Genomic DNA, 12957 nt, shown 5'->3' on the forward strand with positions numbered 1-12957 from the left:
TGGTGAGATGGCAGGGAAAGACTCGGAGAACTTGTCACATAACTGGTCGATCATGTCATCGGATACGAAAGCCGCGTCCCGTTTACTTCTTCGTTGCCGGGAAATCTGCCTCTGGTTTAGGCGGCCTGCCCGTTCCTGGCCGCCCGCCGCTTTTGACGTCGCTATAAGAACCGCTCTTGGACTTTTGTCGGAATTGGAGCGTTGGAATTTGGGTGGCTCCTGTAGCTGGTCTATATACAGGAGGCGGAGAAGAGCACCACTTTTCGACTATTAGCGTCTTCTGTGCTCGCTTTATTGAGATGATGATGGCAACCTTGACATCTCCCCCAGAGTTGACAATCCACCATGCTGCGTCATGTCTCAGACGAGTAAGCGTTTCAGAGAGTCCAGACTCAAAAACAATTGTTGGCCAGTCAGTTTCCTTTCCTCGGATCGGGAGGGGGCGGAATCCCATATCACCCTCTTTAGAGGAATTAGGGAGTTTGTATGTTGTCCCACCAACAGGATATAAGCACTTTTCGTGTGAGGCCCATTGTGATAAGTTCGTCACGAACTGTCTGGGCTAGTGTGAGGTGCGCGCCTTCATGTGCCGCTGAGGGCATCAGCTTGATAACTAATAGATTGTTATCCGCGTAATGGCTCATCCGAGTATGCTTCCCTATGCTGTGTCACAAGGAGGACTCTTGGTAAGACAGGATCACGACGAAAGTGGAAGGTGCGCCGAAGGCACGTGACGTCCGAAACAGGCAATACTTGATATGTTGATATGCTGGACTGAGATATGGGGGCCATATCAACATATCAACATATCACAGATTATTACCTATTCTGGAGGGAGCATCCGTCTATATAGCTGTGACCACCCCAGGCCTCCTGGGACTCCACGTAGTCAACTTCGTTCATTATCACACCCCTACCATTAGATACATCGATACGCTCTGTATCTATACTCCCGTGCCTTAGTACACTAAGTCCCTGACCTCAACCCACGTGACGTCCACACCGGGTGTGACACACGTAACATGCTGGCGCGCTGATGGTCAATCTTTTCAAGCTGGCCTTTTGTGACACCCCTGAAAACAAGGTACTGCTGATTCGTGCGACCGTCCATCAACGCAGCAGACTGCGAGTTGACATGTTCTTTTAGATCTCGGATCCCTTTGTACGTATACATACGAGCGTCTTCCAATCCCTTTAAGGACGATATCTCCAGTGCTGAACTCTCCACTGCCGTAGTCTCTTTTGATGTAGTTGAGCTTGAGGATGACCTTGACATGGGTGTACATGTAGGTGCCCCATCGCTGGGTCCGCAAATTGTACTCATGTTGAGGTTCGAAGGCCGGAAAAAGCAATGTTGAAGGAGCAGAAAAAGCTGGTAGAAGAATCAGGCAGGGAAAGTTGTTGACGAATCAAGCGTGTACTGAGGCGAGAGGTGGGTGCACTGAGGTGGGAGAGATTATGAATGATGATTGATTGATTGATCTATCTCAAAGCACACTCTGATGAATGTCAACATAAGTAGGTGGAAAGGGTTGAGGTTACAAGGTGCCTCAGGTGTCACTATAGAATGATAATGCCAAGCCAGTCGCGGTGACACGCCAAGCCAGCATTGCCTATTCTGCTAGCCGTCAATGCACGCTTAAGTAGCCCTTCAGTAGAGAGAGGCAAAGCGGCTGCAACCCTTCTCCACTCCGATCCCCCCGCCCGCGACCTAGGGATCGATTTTGTTCACGTGACCTAAACCGTCTCTGATTGGCTAGAAAATGGCTAATCACATGATCTCGCGATGCGTACACGCGCACTCCTACATTTCCCTCTCGACACCCTTCTCCTCCTGTTATGTCCGACATACATGCTAAATACTGCTCGGCCTGTCTTCAAAAGCGCCTACTCTCTTTCTTTCTCAAAGATGCCTCGGCCGTCCCAGGGAGCAAGGTCTTTTCGACCTGTATGGCCTGTCGTGACAAGCGCAGAGAGAAGGGCTCAACAGCAGGACCTTCGAACGCAGTGAGGCCTGGGGGTTGTTGGGCCGAGAGAAGATTGATTGATTGGATTCGTGATGCCCATCGCTGAGAGAACCGCTGAAGCCGCCATAAGATGTCTCGCACGATCGCTTGTCCACTCTGTTGTCGCGGTTTCGCCAGCACTCGAAGCGCTGACTGGCTGTTGCTGAAGATGGTCACAACCTTTTTGGGGTGAATATCGTGACCTAGCCACAGTGCGTCCACTAGCTGGCATGCTTCTCGAATAGCCACCAATTCACCGTAACGTACACTTAATGTCGAGGACGATCCAATGGTTCTGCTGATCATATTGGGAGCAGTCGACGATAGGTGCGCCACTCTGATACCAACTCTTCCTTGTCGACACGACACGTTCGTGAATATAGCATGCTCTAGGCTCGCTCGACTCGCCAGCCCCTGCGCTTTTTCTCGTTCGTGGTTGCCAGGGCGCTATACAGAGTGGTTCGATACACTCTAAGCGAGTGGTGTCTAGTTTCAGGGTTTCCGCTATTCGTCGTAGTGGCGATACGAAGCGTGGCTGACTTTGATAATTGTTTTGCGAGGATTGTGTTGTTCTGAGACTCCAGCTTTACTATTCTTGCCCCTAACTCCGCCGTGCATGTCTCGCTTCGTTTGCTGGCCTCCAGTAGTGTTCTGGTTAAGGCTTCATTGTTTTTGACCGTCGTGAGGAATGACGTGATTTGTTTCTCGAGTGCGTGCGTCTTGGTGTTATTCGTCCCGATGTTGTTATTCAGTCCTTCCATATGTCCACCTATTGTTTCCAGTTTCCTCGCTAGTACACTTGATATCATCGTGATGTATGTATCCGGTTGGTACTCCGTGTTTTCCGCCTCTTCGCATGCGATATGTCCGTTTGGAGGTGCGCTGTCCTGTATGGCGCTTTGAATTGTAGTGGTGTCGAGCTCGTTCTCGGTGGCCGCTCTAACGCGAGGTGCTTTTGCCCTTTGTCGGTCCACATGTCGAGCGGGCGCAGGCGCAGATGGTGCGGTAGCAGGCAACCGCGGTGGTGTTGTTGGGCCAGCTGCGTTAGTAGCCATACTCGCGCTGGCTGCCCCGTCTGCACTTCTCCTCCTAGACAGTGGAATATAGTGTCGAATTCGAAGTTTTAACCGTAGACTGGATCCGATGAGCCCCCCCCCCCGATTTGCAAGGAAAGGAATTGCCAACAGGGGTATGGGGGCTAGCCCCCATAAAAGACATAGTAATCAATATCGTCTCCATATGGTTCACGGACTGGATCCGATGGGGGACATCGTACGGCATATGACATGGTGATCAACATCGTTTATATATGATCCATGGACGGGATCCGATCAAAGTGGTCTGGCAGACAAAGGCGTGGATTGGATCCGATGAGGCCAGCCAACCAGAGCACAGGATTACGTAATACCCGTATTATAGATTTTCCGGAGTAAGGGAGGGTTGGCTAATCACGTGATACGCGAGGCCCGGGGGCTTGGACTGGATCCGATAGGGCCAGCCAATCAGACCAAATGATTTGGTAGGTGCCGGATTATAGATTTTCCGGATCCCGACCGGTTGGCCAATCACGTGAATAGTTGTAGGGCGGCATGTATGCGCCGCCAAGAATTGCCAAGACCAACGTGGCCGACTCAATCACGTGATGTCTCGAGCGCAGCGAGGCCTGGGGGCTAGCCCCCAAAATGCAGCAGCTACGCTTTTACCCCCCGTGGAATATCCTGTCCGCGGCCCCTAGTACTGCAATGAGAGCGAAGAGTGGATTTAGGGAAGAAGAACTCCAAAGGCGGTGGCAGATTTCCCTGCAACCTGCGTTGTGTTGTAGAAGGGGTGCTAATTTTATGCCCGATGGCCAGAACACCATAAATTGGGACGGCTAAATTCTTCGATTTTGGATGCAAAATGTGCTGCTCTACGAAACAGGCTGCCCCACCAGAGACTCACTTCTAGCATCATTTGGCTATTCCGTGCCTGCGTATGAAGGCTTGATTGGCGATGTCCGTCGCCAGCTAGGTGAAACAAGCCCCATATCCCTCCCCTTTTGTCAGATAATCTCCCCCCAGGGGGCTTGAGCCGTTGAACATACGTGAGCTTGGGTAAGGCCTCCCAGTTCGGACGCTACCCCCCTGCTATTGTTCCGCGGACTTATGCTAAATGAGATTGGTCCTCCTTGCTACATCTGTTCTGCCCCGGCAGGGCTCCCAACGTGCAGTTCTGATGGGAAAAGACACCTCTGTGATTGTCATGATGCATGACCCGTCTTTCAACCTTTAGTCAACTCCGCTAAGAAAGTATTTCGATGCTGCTGACAGCGAAAGCTACATCGTAAACCACCTAGTTCGGATTTTCGCCGCCGGCAAAGAGATCGGGTTGATTTAGGTCACCTGATATTGAATGCCAAACGCTGGAAGACCCTCCCGATGGATAGATCAGTTTGTTGGGAATGTTTCGGGAGAGCGACCGCCCACAGCGAATCGCGTACAACAGCGACCTACTAAACACCAATTAAGCCTAGTTGTGCGAGCGTTGTCCGCACGATGGAAAGGTACCTAAAAACCCCCCATTTTCCTAGGAATTTGAGGTACCTTTCCATCCACTTTGCCCCCCTCGCATAGTTGGCGCCTTTTGGTGTTCTTTCAACGACGTCGTTAACACCCTTTAATAGAGCCTTTTGCACTCGCCTTTTTATGCCCTTTTTGCAGTCAATTTTGGTGTTGGTGGTGTGTCAGACCCTGTCTATCAGACCCTCTCTGTCGTCTCTATAGTCCTCCCGCCGTCTCTTGGCCTCGCTGTCAGTCTCCTTCAGGGCCTTCCTGACGCCCTGTGAGCTTCCTGCGAGTCCCGAATGAATCCCTGCTCTTTTGCCTCGTTGTACCTTACAGTGTGAGTTCGCATTCTCTTGCCTCTGCCTCCTGCTAGTGCTGGAGGTGCTGTAGACGCCGGGATCTCGATTGGTGAGGGCTCAGGAGAGGGTGATCGACGCGGTCGAGGTCTTTCAGGAGTGCGAATCGGTAGACGCTGTGAGAGAGGAGTAACCTGAGGCGAAGGAGAAGGAGTTTTAAGGACAGGAGTTGTCTCAGGACGAGGAGGAGTACTTGGTCTTGCCGTCGAGGTATTTGAAGTCAGATCGATCCGAGAGGTAGACATCACTTGAGCCTCTTGTCGTCGCTCTTCAGAGAGCTCATTTTGACGCCGTTGTCGGTCTTCCTGACGCTCTCGACGCTCTAGAATTTCGTTAGCAGTTAAGCCTCGCGCGTTAGCAGGACCGTGAGAGGCTCTTTGTCGAACCGCAGTCCTCTCCCGCTTCCTCCTGGACGTGATTTCACCATCGGAGTTCTTTTCGACACGATCCTCGAGTCCACGAGTATTCAGAGACTTTTGACCGTGATGAATACACTTGAACTGCGAGCCTGGAACTTTCGCACTTCCTCCACCGCCGCGGACGACGTCGAAGCCTGCTACAAGTGCGTACGCCCTCAAACGCCTCTCAGCTTCAACAAGAGACTCGAAAATCTCGCCAGTAACAGGAATCTGACGCCATGGGACAGGAAATGCGTTGACAAGACTCTCAAGAGGCGCACGAAGGTGTGGAGCGCACCCTGAGGGCGCTCGCCAGAGGTCGTCGACGGGGTAGTTAGCCATGAAGGCAGCAGTAACAAGAGAAGGTCAAAGGGTCAAACAGGACTCTACAACACCAGGAAAGTCTATATAAATCGCGAAGCTCGCAAATGCCAAAGGTATGTGAGTGCCTCAATTTTGATGTTTTGGTACCTCGATTTGTGCGATTTTACTAGGGTTTGGGGGGGGGGGGGGTGTTAGGTACCTTTACATCACTGGTTGTGTCTTTCCATCCACTACGCCAAATCAAGCTTAATTAAATTCGCTGTTGTACGAGGTTCGCTGTGGGTGGTCGCTCTCCCGAAACATTCCCAGTTTGTTTGCCACGACTCGGCAGTTCTCTTTAGATACTGCTCCTCCATCAGATCGGCACGATAGGACTCAGATATTGAGTTCCATCAGCGATAATGAACTATCAAATCAGCCTTCTGTTGGAACACTAACAACCTCGACATATCAAGAACAAGGCTGTATGAATACGGTTTTAACTTAGATTTCGGTTGTGTTCGCCAGTGTCTAACCCAAAGAGTTGTGGTTCGTGGCGATGTCATTCGCCAGCCGACGATTCCTCGCTTACCAAATTCCTCTCCCAAGAAAAACGCCGATTGCTAATGGCTAGGTTTACTTCAAACACTCTCTCTTCCCTCAACACTTCGGGGATCATTTTCTCGACTGAACGGAGAGCCCGACGACGGACCGACGATAGGAGACATGGACATCACTTGAAGGAAGACAAATTAGCCAGCAAAAGGGAAAATTTTCCAGTTGGGTCGATCAGAGATGCTTTTCTGATCAGTGTGCATTTGGAACTTTTAGATAATTAACTGGGCGAGGATTCTGGAAGTCATGCCAATGAACGATTTCCTCGGTTGTCCCCGGTTGAGACCGAACGATCACGGCAAGCATGAGATCATTTGACGAGGCGCAGGGATGAATTCAGACCCCGTCTTTGTCACATCGAACGGACTTCACCTCGGGATTCCATAATCCGGAACCCTGCCATCGAGAATATGAGAGCTGTCGCACGTAGAGGCAGGGAAGGAGAAATTCCTCGAGGCTGAGCAGCCACGTCCTCATTCTTCCGTCGTGTTTCTTTTCCCGGACGAGAAGTTCTCCTCGATATCAGTTTTCGCCATTGCAGAAAGAAAGACGGTTGGAAACAGTGCTGGTATCAGGTAATTCTTCTTGTGAGCACGGGCCAGTGCTGATGATCCTAATGGGGCGTGAGTTAGGCTGACTGACAATACTCTAAATCATCCCACAGTTCTGTCATTGAAAACCACTTACTGGAGAAGCTATTTCTCGTCACCAGATGACAATCTTCCGGCACGCGACTCTCGAGAGGAGGAGAATGCTGAAGACTTTGCAACAGTGGTTTGGAGGTGGCAAGCCCAGAGCACCCTTTGGTGTGCCGTACCATTTTCGTTTGGATCATGCTGTGAGCTGATTAAGCATGACTGTTTATTGCTCCCAAGATGAGGACATCACCGTGATATCCTCGTCTCCGCTGGGTCTGGTTTTGGAATTGGTAGCTTATGCTTTCGAGGTCTGAAGCCAGCCAGAGAGACAAATTATGGGAGTTGTCCGAGCCCGCGACGAAAGCGTGGATGCCGTGAGTAAGACTCTTGCTGGGATAGATTGGTGGCAGCATGTCGAAGATTCCGATTGACTGGGATTGTTATTCGGGTTTCCGACGAAAAGATTCTCAAAAGAAGATTTGATAAAACCGACTCTTCATTGGTTTTGGCTGTTCATTTTGAGGTCGATATCCCTCTGCTCCGAAGGTCACGTGAGCAAATGCTGGATTGGATCGAAAGGACCTTCAACTCTTGCATTTTTGTACATAAGGCCAATCAGTGGCCATGAGGCTTCTACACGCACCCGCCTGAACAATCAAACCGTTTTGGAGCCATCTCATGTCTATTTTCCTTTTGAAACCAAGTCTTCCACCTTTTTCCGAACTTCACTCGCAGTCTCATCAGCCCAGTTCGTGGCTACTTTCGCATGTATTTTGGTCTGATTCCAGGTCTCTTGCACAAAGTGGCCGATCTGAGAATGCGTATCGGCTATTGCTGGGACTTCCTTCTCGTATTCCCAGATCAAGTCCGAGATATTTCGCATGGTGACCGGAATCAACATCCAGCCCGCGGTAACGCCCATCGCTAACGGAAATGTAGCTCTCAGAAAGATCCCCCGATTCCGGGAAACTATGGACCCAGCCATGGTCGCCACTAAAACATAGACTGCTCCTGGAAGTAATTGTTCACCGGTCTCCGGGGCAGGGGCTAGTGACGCTATGGTGTTGCTGAAATTGCTTTCCTTTTGGAACGCCCAGCTTAAGAAATGGTTCACCCCATTCTCAGCTGCCAGAGACTGATCGTAAAGGAAGAGACGGACCTTTTTGACGTGGACGGCCAACCGGTCCGTTGGGGTGGGAGAACTCGGATTTGGTGAAGAGGCTGGTGACGGAGGCGATGTTTTCGGTACGGTAGGAGAAGAGTAGATGGGTTTTTTGTCTGGAAGCTGAGGCTCTCATTAGAAGGTATCCAAGATATGAGGAGAAAACAGTCGTTACGTCGTCTTTGGAGGGAGCTTCCGCGTAGACTGTCCGGAATCCTAGACGAGGGACTTGAGTGCCCGCAGCTCCTCCGAGAACCAGGAATGCGGCTTGTCTCGACTGTGATGATCGTTAGAGACGTCCATTGACATTGCAAACCATAACTTACAGCTCGCAACATCCTAGCACGCGCCATGTCTAGAGAGGTTGACCGGTGGGTGCAGCTGGCGGGCGCAATTCGGGCATTTGGGGGGAAAATTGAATCTCGCAACTTTTTGGAATCAACTGAGCTTCGCAGCGAATCGGGCTTGGCTGAGAAGAAACCGTGCTGTTGTAAGAACCTAATGCGCACTAACCAATTTAGGTAATTCTTTAATGTAAATGTGCAACGATTGGTAATGGGTATATTTCGCACGTGCGCCCAGATATTCGCTCGTGTGCCAAGGCGCTAACATTCTCCCTCCCTTTTCGGAAAATCTTCCTGTATTTTGTGTGTGCCCCACTTTTAACCCACTCTCGGCTAATGATCATGCGTGAAAGGACTCTCGGCAAACTAACTAAATCGAGACTGCTTCTAAATATCAACTTCTGCCTTTCACTTCCACGGCCCCTTTCTCGCAACCAGCACCGTTAACAGCACCCTCCTCTCTACGTTATGTCTCACTCCGCCGTCTCTGAAGTCTCAGGATACCCCCTGAAATCCCTGTTGACGAGGTTGCAACTCAGCTTCAACAGGAATTTGACGCGCATGTTGGCGAATTTGAGGTTGAAAACTGGGTTCCACTGCCAGACGACAATGAAGACATTGTTGGCGAAGTTGAGGACCTTTGTTGAGAGCCTTTTGCACCTCACTTCCATGAATTTATGGATCCTGAGGCCCTGTGGGCTCGCCTCGATGATTGGTTAGGACCTCGTGGATATGCCATGAGGATTAAAAATCGAAGTAAACCTAACTCTCAGGGGCCTGTCAAATCTAGTCTGTGATCGCGCAGGCAGCTGTTCTCACTACGAATTTGATTAAGGTGTACGGAAGAGGAATAAATCAACCGAGCATTGCAACTGTGGCTTCAAAATGACCATGAAGCGGAATCCACAAACGGATTTATGGCATCTCGAGTGTACCGGCGAACAAGGACACTCTCATACACCATCCTGGCGTCCGTCGGCTCACGCCAGTCTCCGTCGTCGCGCCAGAAGACGTCAAGTGGTGTCAATTATCCGAAAGCAATTTGATCTCGGTGTCACGGTGCGCGAAACGCTTCAACAGCTTCATTCTTTCCATTCTGGGGTGCTTGGGATTAAGCAAGACGTCTTAAATGAGAGGAAGTGCCACTACCAACTTCAGTTAATCGGTAGATCACGCCTTCAGGCTCTGCTTAGTGGATTCTCGGATCATTTTAATTACAACACTGACAACGACGACCAGTTACGGCCAACAAACTTAGCCTTCTTTCATCGAAAGGCTCCAGACCTATTCAAGAGGCACTCTAACAGATTTCGACAACGAGCACATGCTCTCAGTCGCCGACAACGCTGGTTGGTCGAAATAGCATTCTCGGCGCGTCGGTTTGGCGCCCGAATTGAGGTAGTCTTTGAGCGCTCTTCAAGTTGGCAAAAAGGTGCGCAAATGGTGCAAGGATGGAATGCTCGAGCAATGGACATTTTGAGCTCATTTCCCATAGAAAATTTATCAAATTCGTCCCCAACGTCCTGTACAGACGTTTTCAATTGCGGCTTCACCTTTTACACATACACAAAATTATTTAGGTCCCACATTTGACCCACTTATCCTAGAGCTAGGCCTATATCCAGCCAAGTGCAGCTATTCTAATTCGCCAATCATGATAAAGCTTTCTCGAACCATGTGTCGCATCTCACAGTACGATACAAAATATCGCTGCCTTTAAGAAGGCCTTGGCAGCGACTCATAATAGCGGCACGAATATAGTGCGGATGCGCTAAGAAAAGTTCTCTGCAAATATGCCAAGCCGCAAGCGAACTCAACTCAGACGTCGCAAGCACGTGACAGTGGTTTAATCTTTGTTACATGTTGCCTACAGTAGACCTTTGTCTGCGTGCTGGCCAACTTCAAGCGTTTTCAACATGCTCTCCTTATATTCGTCTGGACAGCTCTGGCCATGACTCAGATATTAAGTGTCCACAAAAGCCTTCAATCAGCGACTGTATGTCAGTTGCAGATTCCCGAGACCTTTCTTGTCACCCACGCCAGCGATCGAGCCTCTCCTCAAGCCCATCTTGATAGCAGTTTCGATAGCTTCCTCACACAGCCTCGTTCGCACAACACATGTCTCAACAATCAATCAAGCATTTTTTAGTAATGCAAGCTATTAAGCTCTTCTCTGTCCAGCATACACTCTTCAACGTGTCTCAAGATAAGCGTTAACACAATGCGCCTTTTGAAATCTGAAAATCGTGGTGAGCCTAGCCTGACCAAGGACTTGATCGAAGATATTCCGAGCTACGCGATACTTTCGCATACCTGGGGAGCGGACGAGGAGGAGGTTACTTTCAACGATGTGAAAGATAGATCTAGCAAGAGCAAGGCTGGTTATGTTAAGATTCAATTCTGTGAAGAACAAGCTCGGAGAGACGGTCTACAATATTTCTGGGTGGACACATGCTGCATCGACAAAGCAAACCATACCGAGCTCTCAGAAGCCATTACCTCGATGTTTCGCTGGTACCGTGACGCAGTAAAATGCTACGTGTACCTGTCAGACGTTTCGGCTCGCAAGCGCGACAATAATCAGACTAAGCGGACGTGGGAATCCGCCTTTCGCAAAAGCAGATGGTTTACACGGGGGTGGACGCTTCAAGAACTCCTTGCTCCGAAATCAGTTGAATTCTTCTCGCGAGAAGGAGAGCGGCTAGGTAATAAAAATACGCTCGAGCGGCTGATTCATGAGACGACGCAAATTCCTGTTGTGGCCCTCCACGGCACCCCTTTGTCTAATTTCAGCGTTGATGAGCGGATGCGATGGACAGTGAACCGCAACACCAAAAGGAAAGAGGATAAGGCGTACTGCCTTATGGGGATATTCGACGTCTCCATGCCCCTGCTATATGGCGAGGGGGAGAAAGCGTTTCTTCGACTGAAAGATGAGATCGATAGGTCTTCAAAGGCTAAGCCACGGCCTTCCCCTCCTCCCTCGGTCATCATTCCCTTCCGCCGCGATCGCGATTTTGTCGAACGCGAGGTCCTGAATGACATTTGGCAACGAGCCTTCGAACCGGCGGCACGCATTGGACTTGTGGGGCTTGGGGGGATTGGGTAAGAGCGGATATTTTGATATACGTGTACGCCCGCTAAAGCGCAGACAGGAAGACACAACTCGCGATCGAGCATGCCTATCGAGTCCGAGAGGACGATCCTAAGACCTGGGTGTTCTGGGTTCACGCAAGTAGTGCGGCCCGATTTGAAGAGAGCTATAAGAAGATTGCGGAGCGGGTACAGCTGGCCAGGTGGGATGAGCCGAAAGCGGATGTGTTGGGCATGGTCCACGGATGGCTGTCAGATGAGAACAACGGTCGATGGACGATGGTGGTGGACAATGCGGACAGTCGCAACGTGATGTTCGAGCCATTAGATGGCCGGACCATGACGCAGAAAGCACCCTTACTATCCTCGGCACTCTCCTCGTCGTCGACAGACCACTCCTTATCAGACTATCTTCCGTCGTCGGCCAACGGGTCGATTGTGATCACATCGCGCACTCGGGAGGTTGTGGAAGGACTGATTGAGTATGCGGAAGATATCTTCGACGTGGGTCCGATGGACGCCGAAGCAGCGGTGACGCTTCTCAGGAAGAAGCTCAAGAAATATAGTGGAGGTATCGCTCAAGACGACTCGGTTCACTTAGTTCGCCAGTTGGACTATATACCGCTGGCCATTACTCAGGCCGCCGCATACATCAATCAACGTGCCCCACGCGTCACTCTGTCCACGTACGTCGAGACCTTGGAGAAGAGTGACGCCGACCGGGTCAAACTCCTCCAGATGGACATTCGAGATCCACGGCGAGACAGGTGGGCATCCAGCTCGATTATTGCGACGTGGCACATCTCGTTCGAACATCTCCGGCAGGCACGGGACTCGGCGGCACGACTCCTCGCCCTAATGAGTCTCTTCGATCGCGAGGGGATTCCGGATCACCTTCTTCGTGAGCGATATATAGAGAATCAGGATGGTGAGAACGACTTTGAAGAGGACATTGCCACGTTAAGAGCGTACCACTTGGTCGGCATGGGAGTGAGTGACAACTTATTTGATATGCATCGACTGGTACAGTTCTCGACTAAGAAATGGCTCGAACTGCATGGTGAGCTGGGAAGGTGGCAGGAACGGTGTGTGGATATCTTAAGCGAGGCGTTTCCAACCGGAGATTACGCGAATTGGCGGACGTGTCAGGCGCTGTTCCCACATGTGCAAGCGATGGCAACGTACCGAGTGGACAGACCAGATTCTGTCAAGGTTTGGGCGACGGTCCTGTATCGAGGAGCGTGGTACGCTTCTGAGAGTGGACGGTACCGGGTGGCAGAGAGGATGGCACAAGCGAGCTTAGAGGTCCGAGAGGAAGTATTAGGCCTCGATCACATCCAAACTTTAGATAGTGTGAACAATCTGGCGGTGGCGCTACGAGATCAAGGAAAGTACGAAGAGGCCGAATCAATGAATCGACGGGCATTGGTGGGGAGGGAGAAGGTGCTGGGGGTGGAGCATCCCGATACGTTGTGGAGTGTGAGCAATCTGGCATTGGT

The 12957-nt window shown here is 50.7% G+C and overlaps 5 protein-coding genes across 5 annotated transcripts in view; 1 reads left to right on the forward strand and 4 right to left on the reverse strand.

Moving 5' to 3' along the window:
- Nucleotides 1-1877: 1877 nt before the first annotated feature.
- Z518_04084 (uncharacterized protein) lies at nucleotides 1878-2312 on the reverse strand (the record flags this gene model as incomplete). Its single annotated transcript, XM_013417792.1, has 1 exon — nucleotides 1878-2312. One exon carries the CDS (start codon nucleotides 2310-2312, stop codon nucleotides 1878-1880), a length of 435 nt encoding a protein of 144 aa, XP_013273246.1.
- An 83-nt stretch (nucleotides 2313-2395) lies between these two features.
- Z518_04085 (uncharacterized protein) lies at nucleotides 2396-3061 on the reverse strand (the record flags this gene model as incomplete). Its single annotated transcript, XM_013417793.1, has 1 exon — nucleotides 2396-3061. The coding sequence occupies one exon, from the start codon at nucleotides 3059-3061 to the stop codon at nucleotides 2396-2398; it is 666 nt and encodes a 221-aa protein (XP_013273247.1).
- Nucleotides 3062-4805: 1744 nt separating this feature from the next.
- Nucleotides 4806-5645, reverse strand: Z518_04086 (uncharacterized protein; the record flags this gene model as incomplete). Its single annotated transcript, XM_013417794.1, has 1 exon — nucleotides 4806-5645. One exon carries the CDS (start codon nucleotides 5643-5645, stop codon nucleotides 4806-4808), a length of 840 nt encoding a protein of 279 aa, XP_013273248.1.
- A 1896-nt stretch (nucleotides 5646-7541) lies between these two features.
- Nucleotides 7542-8374, reverse strand: Z518_04087 (uncharacterized protein; the record flags this gene model as incomplete). Its single annotated transcript, XM_013417795.1, has 3 exons — nucleotides 7542-8144; nucleotides 8197-8298; nucleotides 8348-8374. 3 exons carry the CDS (start codon nucleotides 8372-8374, stop codon nucleotides 7542-7544), a joined length of 732 nt encoding a protein of 243 aa, XP_013273249.1.
- Nucleotides 8375-10586: 2212 nt separating this feature from the next.
- The window catches only part of Z518_04088 (uncharacterized protein), a gene marked incomplete at both ends in the record, with an annotated part of 3306 nt that continues 935 nt past the window's right edge, over nucleotides 10587-12957 (forward strand). Inside the window, 2 exons of the mRNA XM_013417796.1 lie at nucleotides 10587-11470; nucleotides 11521-12955. Of these exons, the coding sequence (XP_013273250.1) occupies nucleotides 10587-11470; nucleotides 11521-12955 (2319 nt within the window). The remainder of the gene's footprint in view (nucleotides 11471-11520; nucleotides 12956-12957) is intronic.

The sequence above is a fragment of the Rhinocladiella mackenziei genome, assembly GCF_000835555.1.
Source record: "Rhinocladiella mackenziei CBS 650.93 unplaced genomic scaffold supercont1.3, whole genome shotgun sequence".
NCBI lineage: Eukaryota > Fungi > Ascomycota > Eurotiomycetes > Chaetothyriales > Herpotrichiellaceae > Rhinocladiella > Rhinocladiella mackenziei.